The sequence below is a fragment of the Lemur catta genome, chromosome 22, assembly GCF_020740605.2.
Source record: "Lemur catta isolate mLemCat1 chromosome 22, mLemCat1.pri, whole genome shotgun sequence".
NCBI lineage: Eukaryota > Metazoa > Chordata > Mammalia > Primates > Lemuridae > Lemur > Lemur catta.
In genome coordinates, this window is record NC_059149.1 from 14822374 (window position 1) to 14842069 (window position 19696).

General features: G+C 39.6%; 1 protein-coding gene across 1 annotated transcript; it reads right to left on the reverse strand.

Moving 5' to 3' along the window:
* Nucleotides 1–511: 511 nt before the first annotated feature.
* Nucleotides 512–18864, reverse strand: DCTN6 (dynactin subunit 6). Its single transcript, XM_045535360.1, has 7 exons — nt 18748–18864; nt 14901–14965; nt 6726–6831; nt 5246–5334; nt 4070–4117; nt 2482–2624; nt 512–974 (listed from the first exon to the last, which is right to left on the reverse strand). Exons 1-7 carry the CDS (start codon nt 18768–18770, stop codon nt 876–878), a joined length of 573 nt encoding a protein of 190 aa, XP_045391316.1. The 5' UTR covers nt 18771–18864; the 3' UTR covers nt 512–875.
* Between the last annotated feature and the right edge of the window lie 832 nt (nt 18865–19696).

The window sequence follows — 19696 nt, forward strand, 5'->3', positions numbered from 1 at the left end:
AAAAGAAAAATTTATTTTTCTTAAATACAAAGTGAAGTCTAAATTAATTCAGTAGCTACTAAAATTTCACCTGAAATTTTAAACAGTTAAAAATATGGAAGAGGAAAAGGTAAACACATTAGGGTTTTTTTTTTTTTTTTTGAGATAGGGTGTCACTCTGGCTAGAGTGCAATGGCATCATCATAGCTCACTGCAACTTCAAACTCCTGGGCTCAAGCAATCCTCCTGTCTCAGCCTTCCAAGTAGCTAGGACTATAGGTGTGAGCCATCATGCCCAGCTAATTTTTCTATTTTTGTAGATATAGGGTCTCACTCTTGCTCAGGCTGGTCTCCTGAGCTGAAGTGATCTTCCCGCCTCGACCCCACAAAGTGCTACGATTACAGGCATGAGCTACCATGCCCAGCCCACATTAGCTTTAATACAGCTAGTACATAATAAAAACTTAAAAAGCCATTTTGGGAAGATTAAGGCAAGAGGAAAAACTGATTAAAGTACGCTCACTAAAAGCCATGTCATCAACATTTTTATTTAGTTTAGAATACGATGGAATATAAACACGTAACAATATGCCCTTTCTTATCACAGGCAGTCTTTTACATAACTAAAGTTTGTAGCTAACAGTATATATAACAGAAGAAAAACTAAATCTGTAAGTTATCAGAAAAGAAGCAAGGGTATAGGAAAATAATACATTTTACATAAATTATAGAGGACAGTTACAATGAAAATCTATTACTTTCCTCTTTAACTCAACTTTATAAAATAAAGTCAACACGTACTGTTCTGTGAGCTGCGGAAGAGTACACAAACACTGTGGCCCTTTCAAAAGACAGTGGTCAAAGACGAAATGTTATCTTGACATCATACATTGTTCTCAGTTCTTAACTGGAGTTGAGCTTCCTTTCATAGTCTTCTTTAGGTGGTGGTAATTTGGCAAGATTTTCATCAAGAAATCCAGCTGTAGTGTCTGGGGCTAAAAAGGTAAGACAGTTAAGATGGACTGGCAGAAGGCGAAGTGAAGAGTAACAGGTAGAAATGGTTATTACTAGGTCATGGAATTACAGGTGATTTTCATCGACTTACCTATTTTTTAAAATTTACAACGAACGTTTATTAAGTTTGGTTATAAGAAAAAGCCAAAGATTACACATACACACACACACACACACACACACACACACGCACACACAGAAATCAGTTTTCAAACTTGTTTTTGTAGATTTCATCCTGGCTTCCAAAAAATTAAAAAGGTCCAGTTATAAAAGATCACATAAATAAAACACTCAGAGTATATCACTTTGTACGTGACATTCAGAGCCACAAGGCTGAGATATACTGATTTGATTGTCACTCTTCATGTACCAGCATTGCCCAAACTTTCCTGATTATAAAACTCACTACGGGTACTTGTGAAAAATACAGATTTTTAGGCCCCTACCCTAGACACTGTGATTCAGTAAGTCTGGAGAATCTTTATTTTTAATAAAGACCTCTATAGAATCCTTATGATCAGTGAAATTTAGAAGACAGTATTGCAGACCATTAAATATTAAACTTTAGATAGTCTTGCTCACTTAATTCTAATCTCCCTTCCCCAGCTTCAGCTTTGTTTCTCCCTCTTCAGTCATTTTTGTTGCTGTGCAGAAAGTCAGTAAAAAAAAATTACTCGATTTGTTTTTATTTCCTTTTTAGTCTACAGAAGTAATACTTGCTTATAGTAATAATAAAGCCAAACATTACAGAAATAGAGTAACATAGAAAGAACTGGAGTTTTAATATAAAATATGATAAAATATGGCTAAGTATCAGAGGCAAAGTGATAAATGTCTTGAAAATATTTTCTTTTGGGGAGGGATGGGGGCTTGGCTGAATGTGCCAAGCAATGAGACTCAAAACTTCAATGTGAATGTCTCAAGTGCAAAGGGAGCCCTAAATGTCCTAAGTTCTTCATCTCCTACTTTCACACTAAACTCCAAATATGTACTCTTCATTATCCATGATCTTGGTTATTTGGAGGGGATAATTTTTCATAAGCCAGAAAATATCCAAACACATTTGCTTACCCATAATCTGTGTTTACTATCAAGCTATGATAATAAGCTAGGAGACCAAGTTCAAGGCCCTGCATAAATTTGGTAGGGCATTTCTTACCCTTGCAGATCGATATTTCAGGGGTGAATAGATATGGTAAGGTCTGGTGACGCATCTTCAGAGAAAATGCGTAAGATCAGGAGTAACATCTGTGGATTTTCTGTTCTCATAACCAACTTGTCATTGTCATCCTTGTATATATTTTTGATATTAACCTAAAGACTGAATTTATTGCAAATAAATCCTGGTTTTAGTAATATTTCTCTGATGTCTTATTTTAATCATTTTCCTTTTAAATAGTGCACTTGCTGCCTCATTAAGACAATGACACAGTATTTTGGGAAAATCAGCAGCCCTAGATAGAAATCTTTTTAAAGAGGTCCTTGTACCTGAGGTCGTTCAGTCTGCACCCGACGAAGGCAGTCTGCACCATAGATCACCGTATTCTCAGGGATGACTTCAAAAGTATTTAAGCTGCAACAAGCCCCAATGATGCAACCACTTGTCAATATCACATTTCTGCCTACATATGCTGCAGTAAAAACATAAAAAATATTACAATTTAAGACATCAAGTGATTGCAATACTGTTTTTCTAAGATGATTTAGGTTTAAAAATGTAAACTGGGCTAGGTGTGGTGGCTCATGCCAGTAATCTCAGCACTTTGGGAGGCCAAGGTGGGAAGATCACTTGAGGTCAGGAGTTTGAGAACAGCCTTGGTAACATGGCAAGACCTGTCTTTACAAAAAAAAATTTTAAAAATTTAGCTGGGAATGGTGGCACACGCCTGTAGCCCTAGCTACTTGGGAGGCTGATGCAGGAGGATCCCTTGAGCCCAGGAATTTGAAGTTAAAGTGAGCTGTGATTATGCCACTGAACTCTAGCCTGGGTGATAGAGATCCTGTCTCAAAAAAAGAAAAAGAAACTAGCCTCAAGAAAAAAAATAAAATTAAAGAAAATGCTTTAGTTGAGTTTGTATAGATCGCACACAGGCAGGCAGTACACACCAGTGTCAGGTGGATTCAAAACAGAACTCTGTTGTTAACTACTTGTGCGACCTTGGGCAAGTCACTGTAAGTCTATAAGCTCAAGTTTATCTACCAAATGGAGAGACCAGCCTACTTCTCAGTTTACTTGCATGTAATAGAAAATGCCAATGATGATAATAATTGATAATCCAAATTAAAATAAAACCCATTAATGTAGATTAACAAAAAGTATAAGTTTATTATTTAAAAGAAGAAGCCTTTTCTTTCATACCAATTAGGACCAAGAAAGATAAACCACTATTCCAAAGAAGTGTTATCATTCGGGTTCTTTCTGGACCTTAACAAAGCAAGCTCTTAGAGCTGCTTCCAAGGAGTGATGGTGACTTCATGTGACCCCTTGCCTGGTTGTGTTCGTGGTAGGCAGATTACATTTGTTTCTGACTGGCTGGGCTAAAGTAGTCCCGAAACTAAAGAAAGCAAACTGCTAGAGAAACTACTTTTTTTCTCTTAATTCGACAATACCACTAATCAATTAAAATATCATAGACACTAGTATTTAGAATTCTTTTTTGAATCTTTCCTTTAAACCTTATGGTTCTGCCTGACACAGTGGCTCATGCCTTTAGTCCTAGCTACTTGGGTGGCTGAGGTGGAGGATTGCTTGTGACCAGGAGTTGGAGGCCAGCCTGGGCAACATAGCGAGACCCCATCTCAAAAATAAATAAATAAATAAAATAAACGTAATAATTTAATTTAATCCTGACTTAAATGTACACAGTTGACTTTTTATTTACTGTATTTAACCACATTACCAGATAACCATATACCCAGATTAGGTTCCTTAGAGGCAAAGAATTAGTTTGATAGCTATTTTAGTCCACTTCTAAGTATATCATCTTGCCACAATTTATGCTTAGGTTGTTTCCCAGGACACCACAAAAAGAAAAGAGCTAATCAATTTGATAACAGAACTCTGAACATAGCTTACCTTTTGATTCAATGACATTATTGTCTCCCATTTTCATGGCTTGGGAATCTAGAAGCCAGAGTTAAGTAAATAGTGTAAATATGTTCATCTTTTTTCTCTACTAATACAGTATGTCCTAATGCACTGGGGCACAGAACAGAGGCATGAGAAGGGTCACCTTTGCCAGAACTCTTTGCTCAGGGCAATCTGTAGCAAAGTTTTAATCTCTGAGCATAAGTTATCTCTAGGTATAAATAAATGACTTCTATGTTTTTTAAAGAAATAAATACCTTATACACTGACTTTATGAGTAACATATTTTTCGTAATTGTTTTAAGAAAGTTACAACTATCCATCACCCGGTCACTTAATACTGTTAACAGTCTGATATATCTTTACATAAATATAATTCCTTTTACATAAATGGGAATCAAACTGTATAAACTTTTATAGCTTATTCAGTTCACTTCAGTTTGCAAGCATTATTCCATGCCATTAAAATCTTTAAAAACTTAAGTACAGTGGCATGATCATAGCTCACTGGAACTTCAAACTCCTGGGCTTAAGCGATCCTCCTGCCTCAGCCTCCTGGTTAGCTGGGACTAGAGGCACGTGCCACCACATCCAGCTAAGTTTTCCATTTTTTGTACAGACAGGGTCTTGTTCTTGCTCAGGCTGGTCTGGAACTCTTGACCTCAAGCGATCCTCCTGCCTCAGCCTCCCAGAGTGCTGGAATTACAGGTGTGAGCCACCGTGCCCAGCCCAGGATCACTGTTTCTGTGTCTACTGCCACTCAGCCATTGCTACCTGTTAACAAGTTGTAGTACCAGCAAAAGGAGCAAGGGATTACTTCCAAAATGCTGGGCTAAGATGTGTGTGTGTGTGTGTGTGTGTGTGTGTGTGTGTGTGTGTGTGTGTATGTCTGAAAATGGCATACTTACTTTACTCTATTGCATTATTTACTGGAACAGAAGGGATCTTTTATTATCAGTACTGGTCACTCAACCAATCATTTTTTTATACATACTGCAAATAAGTCTGTTGGAAGAGCTGGATGACCTAGTTCTAAAAAATGTAATTAGGAGATATATTACAAATATATTTGATAAACTATGACAATTTGACAATTATATATGCGGAGACTTAGGTGCTAAAGGATAGCTAGGGATGATTCATTTTAGATGCTGTGAAGGATACAACAGCCAACTTCAAACACGTTATTGGTGCCAATGATCATGGGTTTGGGTTCTGGATCTTCTGTGTCAGGAGTGATGTTATCTGGGTGACTGCAAAAAGAAGACATGTATCATCACAAAGTAACAATAAGCAATTTTCCTTCCATTTTAGCATTTGGGTTAATTCTCTCTATTTTACCTACATCAAGCTTAAAATATTTAAGTTATTTCTTAATCCAAGTGATTCATTTATCCTCTTTGCTGGAGAAGGCTTCATTTTGAGTTAAAAAGAGCTATAACATGGAAAGAACTCATAGGTGTGTGTAGAAGGACAGCCTTTCTTTGTTTATTACACTTTTTAAATGAAAAGTTCAGACGGCCTTCTCCAGGACAAGGTAAAAAAGATGCTGGCTATCCTTTTAGCCCATTTAATTAGAATTAAAATCATGTCTGATTTGAGAATTTTCCATCCTTCATAATCATTTGAGATTGTGAAATATAAACAGATATTCACATAAAATAATTATTTTATGTTATTAGTTAGCTGAAATATCTGGAAGAGAAAATGTTTGTGTTCTAGGAGGAGGACGCCATTTTAAAATGGTGTTTTATCTCTGACAGTTGAGTTACTGCAGAATAGCTGTTGTTAATTGACTTACACGGAAGGTGCCAAATATATTTTAAATCCTAAGCATGCATTACGACAAATCAGTCTTTTTATGACAGTTAAATATTTTCCCAAGGTCTTTCTTACAAATTCCATACATTGTTGCTATAAATTAGGTATAAGCTTAAATTTCTTGCCAAAATTTTATCTAGAAAGACTTATAAATGCTTATGAAAATTCCATACATTGTTGCTATAAATTAGGTATAAGCTTAAACTTCTTGCCAAAATTTTATCTAGAAAGACCTATAAACGCTTATGAAAATTTCATAGGTATTACAGTCTAGTTCACTAAGATCAGGCACATGTTCTAATATTTTATTTTTTTTATCTTTAAAGTCTAAAAACTGCCTCTAGGACCCCACATTTTTCAACTGTAATTCTGGGTGTTATCTGTGCAACACATGTGAAAACACATATTAGAGAGGTTAAGTTCAAGTGTTTGGTAACAGTGGTAACATTTCAGGCAGAACCAAGAAATCCAACCAAAAAATAACCTTCAGGGTGGTCAGCACGGCTTGGAGGTTGGAGGTGCTCAGGAAATGTTTGCTTAAGGGATGGATGAGAAGGTGACACGTAAGGGGGAGATATCAGAACCAGAGTCACAGAATTCTATCAGATGCCACCGTGCTCTCTCTCCTTGGACAAGCCTTCTCCCCCATCTGGTTTTTGGTTTCCTCATTTACTTATATTGAAAAACACCCTGAATTTTCTCGAGCTCTAAAACAGTGGGCTTTTCAGATGTCAGTTATAAAAGGTTCTTATAGACAGTTGAAATTAATGATAAACGTTACTTGTGGTGCTTAGTTCAGAGTATCTGTCAGAGTCCTACTCACGCATTTATGATAAGGGCCTGTTCCTCTATGAGGTTCCCTTCGCCAATCACTATTGGCCCAGCCTCCGCAATAATTCGTGCTTTAGGGTGGATCACTGTCCTGGGTCCTGTTAAGAATATTGATTGAGAAGACATTATTGGTGGAGGCTATGTTTCCAACAGGAGGGTGGGAGGAGACCGAGGGTGGGTGAGGCCGTTGGGAGGAACATTTTCTAAGTATGTGCCAGGCACCAAGCTAGGTACGTTGCAAATATTATCTCCTTGGCTATTATCATCAGCAGTTAGTGCCAACTCTCAAACCAAGGTGAGTGCAACAGCACAGGTGTTAGCGCTAGACAGCTCTGGCCCAGCTCCACGTGGAAGCTTCCATGATCTTGGCAGTGAAATGGAAGTGCTAACACTAGTCCTGGAGGGTTGCTGTTAGATGACACGATGTTGGACATGCAGTATGTGGCACATAGTTGGCAATAAAAATTAATTCCCTTCTTCCTTTCCCTCAGAAAGGTAAAGCTCTCTGCTTACAACGTGGTGCTGTCTAATGCTAGAGTACCAGAGGATTCGTCTTTTTGTTAATGTGATTAAGAAAAAACACAGGCAGACAGAAGTAGGGATCTAACCTTAGCTTTGTTACTTTGTCACTATCCCTATCACAGGCACACCCACTGGAAAGGGGGCAGAGCTTCTGCTGTCTGGTCTAGGAGATGATTTTAACCAGCTAAAGGGGAAACGGTGAAAGGGAGGCAGTGCAAGGAGCCCAGGGTGATCACTGGAGTCCTCAGACTGGTGCAGGCAGCCCTGAGGCGAGGGAGCAGCAGGCGGGGCAGTGCCCACCCAGCGCCCCCACCCTGGAATGCCAAAACACTCCCTCCCCGGCTTATCGACCACAGGCCTAGCGTTTGGTGATAATGAAACTACTAATGAGAAGACACACCCTCCCTTTAGCCTCTCTCCAACACCCAGGCCACTCACCCCTCAATACCAGGGCTACTTTTATTGGCAAATAAGTGGAGAGGAAGTAATTGACTCTGAAAGCAAGGGAGGGTGGACAGAAGTATTGATAGAAGGGGAGGGAGATTAGGAAGGTGACACTGTCCATGAAGTTCAGTATTCGATTGTATAAATTGACACTTCATTGAAACTGGGAATGCTTAATATATTCCCTCACAAATGTACTAAAATAAACAAGAAGGTGTTCTGGTGCCCAGAGATTTTGAAAGAACCTCGGTGTAGCTTATTCTTTTTCCTCACAAGGAAGAGCTGGGGATTGGTAAAGAGCGTGGGGTCTACAACAGGATGCAAAATCCAACATCCCAACATTCCTTAACAGGACACAAGGTCTAGTAAGAAAGAACACCACAGTGCCTTTGGTATTTCTCAGGCAGCTCTGCTCCCCAAATCTTCAGCTGCTAAAGTAAAATTTCCCAAGCAAGTTCTTCTATTCAGGATAGAAGCTTTCAGGATATAAGATGGGATCTCTGAGACCCCTGAGAAGCTTTTCAAACTGACCATGAGAGCAAACGTATGTATCTTCTTGCCTTTGTTTAAAACAATACGTATCTATGTATTTGCATATATACACACACACATATATACACAGATAGAAATATATATACTTATTATTAAAAAATATGATCATTACAAAGAATTCAAACAAAGTAAAAAGTAAAAAGATCCCTTCATGCTAATCTCACTCCCTAGAGGTAACTATTCTTAAAAGTTTCGGGTCTATTATTCTTCCAGACTTAAGTACTGTTGTATACTTAAGAGCCGTAAATCTCACTATATATAAACTATATCTCATTAAAAAGTGTAAAAATAAATACAACATGGAGAAAATATGCATTAAAAGCACATACTTCTTTAAAACCAAGCAACAGTACCTCTTAGTCTGCAATGTGCTTCTTCCATGGTAATTTTTCCATGTAAGTATATCTAGATAGATATTCTTTTTAATGGCTGAAAAGTATCTCACGTCATATTAATATAACATAATTTATTGCACTGATCCTTAATGACAGGCATTTGGAGAAGAGGTGCCAAATAATGCTGAAATGAGCACTGGATTCCTTTAAAATGAGGAATTTCCACGTCTTCCAGCTGTGTGAACCACTTGAAATCTATAGTTTGCACAATACCAGATTTACATTATACTTCAAAACGTTCTATGATAACGGGACACAATCTGCCTATTTTAGGTTTTGCAATTAAAGCCCCAGCCGGCCCCCCAGCCCTTGTCTAGAAAGTCTAGACTCTGCGCACTATCACTCAAAGGTTACGTGCCTACTCTCTCCAAAGCCCGTTTTCTCATCTATAAAAAGAGGAGATCTGTAACAACCTACCTCATTAGGTTGAAATGTGGATTATATGGAATAATGTTTGAAAGGAGATCATAGGGTCTGGCCCAAAGTTCTTGAAAATGGGACATTCATCACTATTTGCCACTAACAGCTAATAAATAACTTTTAAGAGACAGGGTCTCGCTCTGTCACCCAGGCTGGAGTGCCATGGTGTGACCACAGCTCCCTGTAATCTCAAACTCCTGGTCTCACGAGATCCTCCCACGTCGGTCTCCTAAAGTGCTGGGACTACAGGCACTGGGCCCAGCCAATTTATTCATAATAAGCAGAATAGCTAATTCTGCTCTGAAAAAAAGAAGAAAAGGAACTGCTTTCCTCCTCTATTTGAGTATCAGGATAATACCTCCTTTTAACCCATGGGGAAAATTCCACACCTTATGATAGCACGGTAGAAAGATTAAAAGTATCTTCCCTAACTCGCTTTAAAAATCCTGGACAGAACAAAGAGATCGTCATGGCTGTGACAGAAAGCAGATCTTTTGCCACTGCTACATAAGTAGACAGAGGCACTAGATATTCTGCTGGTCCTCACTCAACCTGTAGCTTCTGACAACAAGCAAGACTTGTAAGAAGCTACATGAGCTTGGATTAGGATTAAGAAGAGGGAGATACCACTGGGATCTCTGTGTTTCTCTAAAGTGCACTTTTGAAAACAATTGATATTTTCATTTTTCCCTCTCAAAAATGACTAAATAATACATGTTTATTGTACATGTGTGTGTATATATATAAAGTGGAGAGGAAGTAGTTGACTCTGAAAGTAAGGGAGGGTGGACAGAGTATTGACATGATTCATGAAATTCAAACCCCAAACGAATAACTACAAAAAGTTTTTGAGTCAGAGTCTCACTCTGTTGCCCAGACTGGAGTGCAATGGTATGATCATGGCTCACTGTAATCTCAAACTCTTGGTCTCAAGTGATCCTCCCACCTTAGCATCCCGAGTAGCTGGGACTACAGGCATGCGCCACCATACCAGGCTAAATTTTTAATATTTTTTGTAGAGATGGGGTGTTGCTATGTTGCCCAGGCTGGTCTCCAACTCCTGGCCCTCAAATGATCCTCCCACTTCAGCGTCTCTAAGTGAGGGGATAACAGGCATAAGTCACTGCACCCGGCCAAATTTTTAAAAATTAAAACAACCCCAAGTCCCATAAGATGTCTTACATAATATTTAAAATTCATGCCTGAGCTATTTTAATCAGGTGTTTTATCTTCTTAAACATTATTTTTTTAATCATTATTAATAAGTTTTTAAATAAGTAACTAGAAAACTGGATAGAAATCTTGAGGACCTTGCCGGGTAGGAAAAACACAGCAGCACCCAGGTGAGACCTGTGATTTAGACACCATCTCCACCTGCTGGCAGCAGTGCCAAACTACAGTCCTGGTGTTCTGGGGCTGACTTAAGAGTTTGAGAAACTATCAACTTTGAGTTGTGAGGTGACAGCAAATGTCACAGGCAATTGAACAGTTCCCTCAACTTCTTGTAGGTCTTTTCTGGGGTAGACTAGAGAGGTTTGCATACGTGAACTTCAGGATATGTGGCTGCAACGTTTTGGCTTGGTGAACTTCTTAAAGGAACATTGTGACTTCGGCCAATGATGCGGATAACCCGGCTTCATCTCTGCAGGCTCTGCTGCTGGAGGCTGGGCCCCAGAAAGCCCCAATTCAGGCACCATTAGAGACAGCACACTGGAAGGCAGCCACGATGTGCTCCACACTTTTCTGCATGCCACGAGCACTTTTACCTACATGGGGTCTGAATTCAAACCAAGTTTAAGGGTCTTGAGGTTAAAGTGCTTTAAAAATAAAAATCTGTCACCATGGAAAAAAGCTTTTTAAAAGCCCTGTTGTGAGCCTTGGAACTCTTTCTGGCAGGGCAGTTTGTGTATTTTCTTACCAAATGTGCTGAAACCCTATTTGGCTTATCTCCTTGTTTGGATAAATGTGTCTAGAGTTGGAGCTGCCTTACTGGCTGATGAATTATTTTTCTAAATGTTTGGCTGGGCTGGATGCAACATAGCCAGAAAGACATTCCTTGCGTCAAATTTCCATTTCCCTCATTTGGTAAAGGACACTTTTCCTGTCGGTCTTTGCCACAGAAAGCAATCTTTGTGTTCTTTTCCGTGTGTCAATAAATAATTCAAAAAGCTATAAGCTCACTCTTCTGAAAATTAAACAATTCCCTTGACCTGTAAGCTGAAGGACCTGTGAGAGTGCTTTACACGTCATGATTTCTCAAGTCAAAGCCACTATTCTGCCTTACTGAAAGACTGCTGCAGTGACAGGGAAGCTTTTGATCTGTATTAAAACTCTACTAGAAAGAATGAATAAGTAAGACAAAATGCTTCCAGCACAAAGCTTTTCCACTGTGCCAAGTTCTACCTTCACCTTATGATGTTCCGACCACGTCCTGTCCCAACACCAGGAGGCTGCCTTCCACCCTATAATGGACTACAGGACTGTGCTTCAAGGTGCAGTTCTGAGATGTTCTTCAGCTCTCAAAATAAAGATTTACAGGAAATAATGCATTGGCCCATGATTCAAGGCAACCTAATTTAAAACAGGCTTGATGCTATGAAACCTTATTTACTCAACTTATAATTAACAAGAGAGCTATTACTTTTCCCAAAGTCTGTTTCTGAGCAGCCTCTAATGAGAGGGTCAGGTTCCGGCAGAGCTTCAAGTTTAGGGTTTCTGGTTGAGGACTATACTTCCAAGCTTCTGGTTAGTTTCTCTGATAAACCAAATACCTGATTTTCTAGGAAAACAGATCAGGTTTAAAGTTCCACTAACCTGAAGCATAGCAAACGAAAACATTACTTTCTTCCCGAAATATTTCAGAATGGAATAATTTGTAAAAGTATAAATGTCTAGAGGATGGAAAGTTACACAAAACATCCTGAAAAACCTATCAATTAAACTACACTTGAGTTTATTGTTACTAAACCAGAAAACAGAGTTTATTAAGTGCTCAAATCTCCATCTCAGCACAATGGAAAAAGACTTAAATCAATTATTCTGGTAACTAAGCAAAAACAACAGTAAAAGCCCTAAAATGAAAAATAAAGCATGGTGGGAAGAGTTGTAATCAGATAACTTATCTCTGCTCTGCTTTGATTTAACTTTATAATTATATCTCCCAGGAGCTTTTTAATCTGATGTAGTACTTCAGAAAAATAATAGAAGCCAAAAGATTAGAGATACTTTATACCAAACATAACAATGACAGAAATGATTATCTAAATAACAATTCTGGAAAATTCCCATATTTATATATAGAATTAAAGATAAACATGCATAACAAAAATGAGATAAGAATTGTGGAAGACAGAACACTGGGTAACTACAGTACTCTTCTGAACCTTTTCCTTAACTTTCAAAATTTAGTTGTTTCTGGAAAGTATTTAAGCAAATTTTATTGTTTCAAAACACTGGGTCAAAAATAAATATAACAAATATTACTTGGACCCATTCTGTGATAAACTACAAATCACTATAGATTTCTTTCTTAAAAAATTTATCACCACTTCTTACGCTGTAATCCATCACTGAAAATCTGTGTTGAGAAACTATTTTAACTATTTAGAACTGTGTACTACCAAGTAGTGGCCAAAAATGAGACAGAAAGTAGATTTTCTTTCTTTCTTTTTTATTTTTTGTAGAGATGGGGGTCTCACTATCTTGCCCAGGCTGGTCTCTAACTCCTGGGCTCAAACGATCCTCCCACCTCAGCGTCCCAAAGTGTTGGGATTACAGATACCAGCTGAAAAGTAGATTTAAATATTGTATCTCCTTATATAATTTCAACATGTAAGGAAGGCAGGAAGATCACAGGGATAAAGACTAGAGAAAAGCACATAGCAGTAAAAGCCAGAGGGAGGGACAGGAAAGTGAGTGCTTACTCCTAATATCTCCAAACCTTAATCCTAGGCAGTGGTCTCCCATTACTGAGAGCTCCCCTCTTTTCATAGGATAAAGGCTTTACTGTGAAGAAAAGCTTCTATAAGTAACAGGAGTTATTCAAATCTGAAATACACACATACACACACGTATGCCTGCGTGTGTATTTATGTCTGTAGATAGACCTATACTATCTATGTATCTCTTAAAGAGTAGATATTACATACTTATTGTTTAAAATGGGGAAGAAGTAGAAATGCCAGGGAAGATTTACATAATGAATTACATTATTTTAGTCTTACTTTCCTTCTAATTATAGAATGTCGTGTAAAGTACTATGAGGTATTATTCCTAGAATCACGATAAAAGCCATAAATGAAATACAGTAAAATGATGAGTTAAAAATAATGCAGAAAGAGCATTTTGATAAATATATGGCCCTCATAATTTCTCCTTATAAACGGTTTGCACATGGTTCAGGTCATACCAAGGACAAAGAGTTAACACAGCACCAAAAAGAAGCAGGGCCATTTTCTAAATTCCTAAATGTTATCCCTTTAAAATAATTAAATAAATCAACCTGGCGAACTCTTAACAATGTTCCATAATATTGCCTAATATTCATTGGTTTTTTTTTCCTCTATTTTCTTTATTTTTTTTACTTATTATTTGCTGTCCATTTTAGAGTGTCCTAACTTCACTGGTTTTATAAGACATTGTGCCTAAACTGGTGACAGGCTTACACTTACTAGGAAAAAAATGACATTACAGGTTTTTTTTTCTATTAAAGAAACTAGTAACATAAGGAAACACGGCGTATTTTCTCTCTGAAAGTGTAATAATTCACTGAAAGCTCTCCTCGGGTAGCACGTAGGTGACCTGCAGCTGCTGGTTAGGGTGAGCTCACACCAGTGAAGTGGCACGGGCACCATAGCCAGGGAAAGCTCATGTGACCTTGGGAGACTTAGTCATGTTCATACAAGTGGCCACGTGCCGAACTGTTCATTTGATCTACATGCTGGATTAGACCTCTGGCAAGGCTACACTGGTAAGATTTAATTGTACTCATAGCTAACATTTACTGAGAGCTTATTACTCACAATGTTCACATTCTCTCTCAACACACCTAGGAGGTAGATGCGCCTATTTTGCATGTGACAGAAACAGCTAATTGCCATCCATATCCATTCTCCCCTTTCTTCTTAACCGAACCCTGATTTTATTAGGGGTAGCAATGTGACCACTTGAGACGACATCTCCCAACCTCCCCTGCAGCTCAATGTGTCCGTGACACTAAGTCTGAGCCAGGAGACACACAGAGAAGGGTTGTGTGGAACTTTCAGGAAGACCATTTAAAGAGTGCTGACTCACAACTGGGACGCATGCTGTTTTGTCTACACTCCTCCCCTTTCTCATCCAAGGTGATTCTGGTGCTCTAGCCATCACTTCCTGGCCATGAAAGCTGCGGAGGTTAAGTAATATCCATAGTAACTCAGCAGGTAACCCAGTAAGGAGCAAGGAGCGAGCCAACCCAGGTCTGCTGACGCCATGGTCCACACTCTTAATGAAGCTCCACCAAGGCAGTATCACTGTCTGCTGCGCCAACTGTTGTGTCCCAGGTGCTAGCATAGCACCTGGCAGATCACAAGCACACAACAGACTCCTCTCAAATAAATGAATGACTTTGTTATACTGCCTCATCAGTATTCCACATAGGAGTTTAAACACAGCTTCCACCACACTATATTCTTTTAGAAATTTTAAACACATAGGAGAAAATACATCATTTTGTCAATAAAGTTAGGACATTAGTAAAATAAACATAGAAGACTATCTAATTGTAATATAAAGGACTAAAATAGATTAAATCACATCAATTCTTGAGAAATAGTACTAATAAGCCATTTTCTTACCGATAGTTACATCTCCTCTGATTTCGCTTTCTACACATACGACTGCTCCAGGAGCAATCTTCACGCTGTAGGAAGAAAAAGGTAACTCATATCAAGGATAAGATTAAAAATATTGTTATAGAAGCTATCCTGACACTGCAGTGAAAAAAAGGTTAAACAAATTGATGAGAAAATGGAAAGTCCATGGTAAGAGGGCAAGGTTTTAATATAAACTTCTCAAGTGGCATGCCATCAGGCCAAAATCATATATGATATACTATTAAAATGTTTGAGAAGAGAGTGTTAAATTTTTTCTTTTAATTTAATGCCAGCATTGTTTCTAAATAGCAAAAAGCTGAAAACAACCTAGAAATTCATCAGTAAGGGACTGTTAAGAAATTATGATATACTCTGGACTAATACATAGTTATCAGAAAGAATGAATAATCCCTTGTAAAGACTTTGGAATGATCTACAAGCTATCCTGTTAAGTGAAAAAAGCAAAGCCAAAAAAATGGACAAATATGTAATATGCCACTATTTTTATAAACAGGAGGAAAAACAATGTACATTCAAATTATTTAACAACAAGCAAAGTAATATAAAAAATTAAAATTTACAATACTTCTATTTATTCTCTAACTATATGCATGTATAATAAAACTGTTTACCAATATATAAATTATAGTACAAATTGTTCAAGACTAATAACTTCTATATAACTTATTGACACTTTTTGATATGTTGTTGTGACCTTTTATTTGATCTGTATCTAGCTAAAAGCTGCCCCTAGCTGAGCCAGGGGCTGACATGAGGAACTGCATCAAATGACAAACCCATTAAAGTGATAGTTACTGGAAAACTTTTTTTCATTAAGAAAAGAATTTTTCCTAATAGCAATGGTATTCATGGTGTTATATGTGATCTCAGCTTCTATGAAATAACAACTCTTAGATATTTTGTCTTTATAATTCTCTCTGAATTTTTAAAAATTTTGATTTATAGCTGTTCATTGCTAATATACAGAAATATAACAATTTTGTATATTGACCTTGTATCTTGAGACCATGCTAAATGCACTTAGTTCAAGTAGCTTTTTTAGAATTTTCCACATAAACAATTATGTTATCTGTGAATAGAGACAGTTTTATTTCTTCTATTCCAATCTGTATGCTTATTATTTTTTTCTTGCCTTATTGCTTTGGTTTAGAATTCTAATACAGCATTAAATAGGAGTCATGAGAGCAGACATCCTTGCTTTGTCCCCAATATTAGTGGAAAGCATTCTGGTTCCATAAGATCAATAAAATCCTGGAAACTATTTTTTAAGCCATGAATTTTGCATTTTAAATAAACTGTTAAAATCTGGTATGTGAAACAGTTGAAGCTTTGTTGACCAAAATATTGTGTCTTGGTTTAGATTTTTTCCAAAAAGTTGTTTTCTCATTTTAGTAAATACGTTCTGTAACCAGCAAGGACTAGAAATCTAGATTGTAATGATTTGCTCCTATCAATTAATTTTTTCTAAGGTTCTATAACATGTATAAAAATGCTTATTTTTAACTTATATAGATAATATTAAAAATGATAGTTTCTATTTGTGTTCCATGCATTTTTGATACTTTTTTGATAAAAACATTACTGTAAGATTTTATTTTTTCAAATGTTTTATTGTGAAATAGATTCATAATGTTCTTTTAATTGTGTACTTCTTGATGGTTGATCATTGCTTGAATAGTCACAAGCTATCTCTTTAATGACAGATAACGAGCTAATAATACCAGGTGCCTCCAGAGAGGGGAGCAGGACAGTAGGTGCACAAGGGTAGATGGAAAATTTTTTTCATTATATACCATTTTTTAATTGTTTGCATTTTGAACCATAAAAATATATTTCCTATTCAGAAACTAAATATTATAAATAAAGTGGAAAAATGTAGATGGACCAATAAAATTTTCTTAAGACTAGGACCAAAAGAGGACTTCTACAAGGCATAAATTAATGAAATCCTACCAATGACCCTTCTGGGTTACATGGCCCATCAAGAGTCATTCTGCTGAAATCACAAAAATATGTAACCTTCATAGTGAGTCAGAGAAGAAGGAAAAACTTTAGTAAAATGGAGGATAACAAAGCAGAAAATCACTTGGTTGAACCCTCTCATTTTATAGATGAGGGAACCAAAACTCAGAGACTAGAAATTTCTTGAAGCAAAGTTCATTCCTGGGGCATCACTGCCTGGAAATCAATCATCTCTTTTCTGTTAGCTGAAAGTTTTCTGAAAACATCTCATTACTCTAGATATTTTTCCTGTGATAACTGAATGATGCTATCCTTGAATGTACCACCATCTGTAAATGCCATTTCTCTTACACTTTTCATTTCAGTGGGTTTTTGTGTTAAAATACGCAATTTTATTACGCCTTGGTAAAATAAGTTAGCCTGTCTAAAATGTCTCTCGTTTTAGACCTTATTTTTCATTGCGATTTTCCATTCCCTCAGGCTCCTCATTTTGAAAAGACCATTCTCTCACATTTGTCCTGGGCAACAGAGCAGGAAAGACTCACACGTGCCCCCTGCCGTCAGTTTTATGCCCGAGGGAACGATCTCCCAGGTAGTGTTTGTGTCACCATCAGCACACTTCTCAGTGAGGCGGAGGCCCACTAGACCAACGAAATTGGGGTTCCAGCATCTCCGCGTGGACCCCACTGCACCTCCAAGCAGGGAGCAGACAGCTGGGAGGAGAAGGCTTCACTTCCAACCTATTAAAATATTAACAATACCTTCATCTTCACTGTATGTTACTACACACTGTACATAATATTTATAATACATCTGTTCCTGTTTAGCTTAGGCAAACAGATTACAGATTGCCTGCTTAAACAGAAGAAAAATCTAAATTTTAATTTATGGCATCATAAACAATGTTGATTTTCTTTGTCAAATGGAGTTGGCACCAAGGCGGGAGGATTGTTGGAGACCAGGAGTTGGAGACCAGCCAGAGGGCGAGAAAAAATTTAAAAAAAAAAAAATTAGCCGGGCGTGGTGGTGCGCGCCTGTGGTCCCAGCTACTGGGGAGGCTGAGGCAGGAGGGCCCCTTGAGCCCGGGAGTGTGAGGTTGCAGTGAGCTATGATGACACCACCGCACTCTAGCCTAGGCGACAGAGCGAGACCGTCTCTTAGAAAAAACGAAACAGAAAAGGAAAAGCCAGCAGAGGGAGCCGAACACCGCCTTACTCATGCCTTTCTCTCACCCAAGCCGTTTCTTTCCACCACCAGTCCCCAGCGGTGAAGACTGCTGGACAAGAAACCAGCTCCTGACCTCGCACAGGGCAGACTGGGTCAGCTCTAGAGTACGCGTGGCCGCCTTTTGTGACGAACGACCTGCATCAGTTTACACACGTCGCCCACGAGAGATAAGAGGGGTCCGGGGCGCGGCGAGCAGCAGCGTGGGGGTCCCGCACACCCCGCAGAGAATCCGGCGCAGGCCACGCGCACCGCGCGCTAAGGACGCCGGGCCAGGGGGGTAGAAGGGGCGCGGCCTCCCGGTGGGCCCCGGAGAGGGGCCGTCGTCATTCTCCCCCCGCAGCCTCGCCCGGAGACCCCTTCTGCGCAGGCGTGTGCGGAGGAGGGACGGCGACATGGAAGAACAAAAACCTTCCAGGCGCCGACTCCGCGTCCCTCCTCAGCCCTCCCCACCCCCACTCCGTCGCCTCCTCCCTCAGCACACTCCTATTCTGGGCTTTAGGTACCAACAGCCCGAGGACTCGGGATGAGAAACCCTCTCAGTCCCCACCATTGGCGACCAGGAGCCGGTTCCAGCCCTGTGGAGAATAGAGAGCAGCCGTTTTTCAGGCAGCAGACCCACCTCTTTTGAGTCTTCTCCGCCATGGTACGGCCGGGTCTCCAGTGGGAGCCGAGTTCGACACCGCGGCCTGGGTAGAGCGATGATTTCTATATGCGATTGGAAAGCCTGGCAGGGTTGGGAGAGGGGCGGAGTCTCGGGGGGGCGGGCCCCTGGGGGCGTGGCCCGTGAGCGGTGAGGGAGGAGGCTCTCAGGCCCCTGTTCATCGATGCCTGGTGCGCGGGAGCGTGCGGGTTGCTGTGCGTGGCAACCCGCGGATTTCAGCCGTGTCCAGGGGGCCACAGACCCGAATTTAAAACAGCTGTTTGTCGCAAGCCAACGTGCATCATTATGACTTCATTTTACCCTCTCCCTTAGGTGTTCGTGATCCCGCCCTGCTGGAGTTCCTTCGACCTCCAGGATGTCCCTTTTCGGTCTCTGCCTCCCTCCCTACGTTAGGGCCCCTCCTGCTACGCCCTGTCCCTTTTCTCGTTCTGTATGGGCTCATCCTTCCCACGGGTTAAGTGCCCTCCCCCGGCTTGCTTTCTCTCAAATTAGTATCTCTAGTTCTGTCCTCTCTGCCGAGCTTCACATTGATACACGATTGACTACTTGACGTCTCCACTTGGATGCCTCAAAGCCTTACTTAAACTGTCCAGAACAGAGCTTTCCATTAATGCCCAAGTGCTCCCTCTAAGCAGTTGCTCCTTCCAGCCCCATTTCGGTAAAATAATCTACCATTTGCCCAGTCGCTCAAGCCGGACACTTGGGAGTCATCCCTGGCACTCCTCACCCCTGCACGTAATAATTGACCTGCAAGTTCTGCCGGTCCTCGCTCTGAGGCCTCAGCCCGCCACTTGACACTGTTTATAACTCCACCATCTCTCCAGCCTCATCCCAGCCACCATGTCTCACCCCCGTTCGCTGCTCCTTCTGTCTTTGACCTCTAAAATAACGCCCCCATCCTCCCACC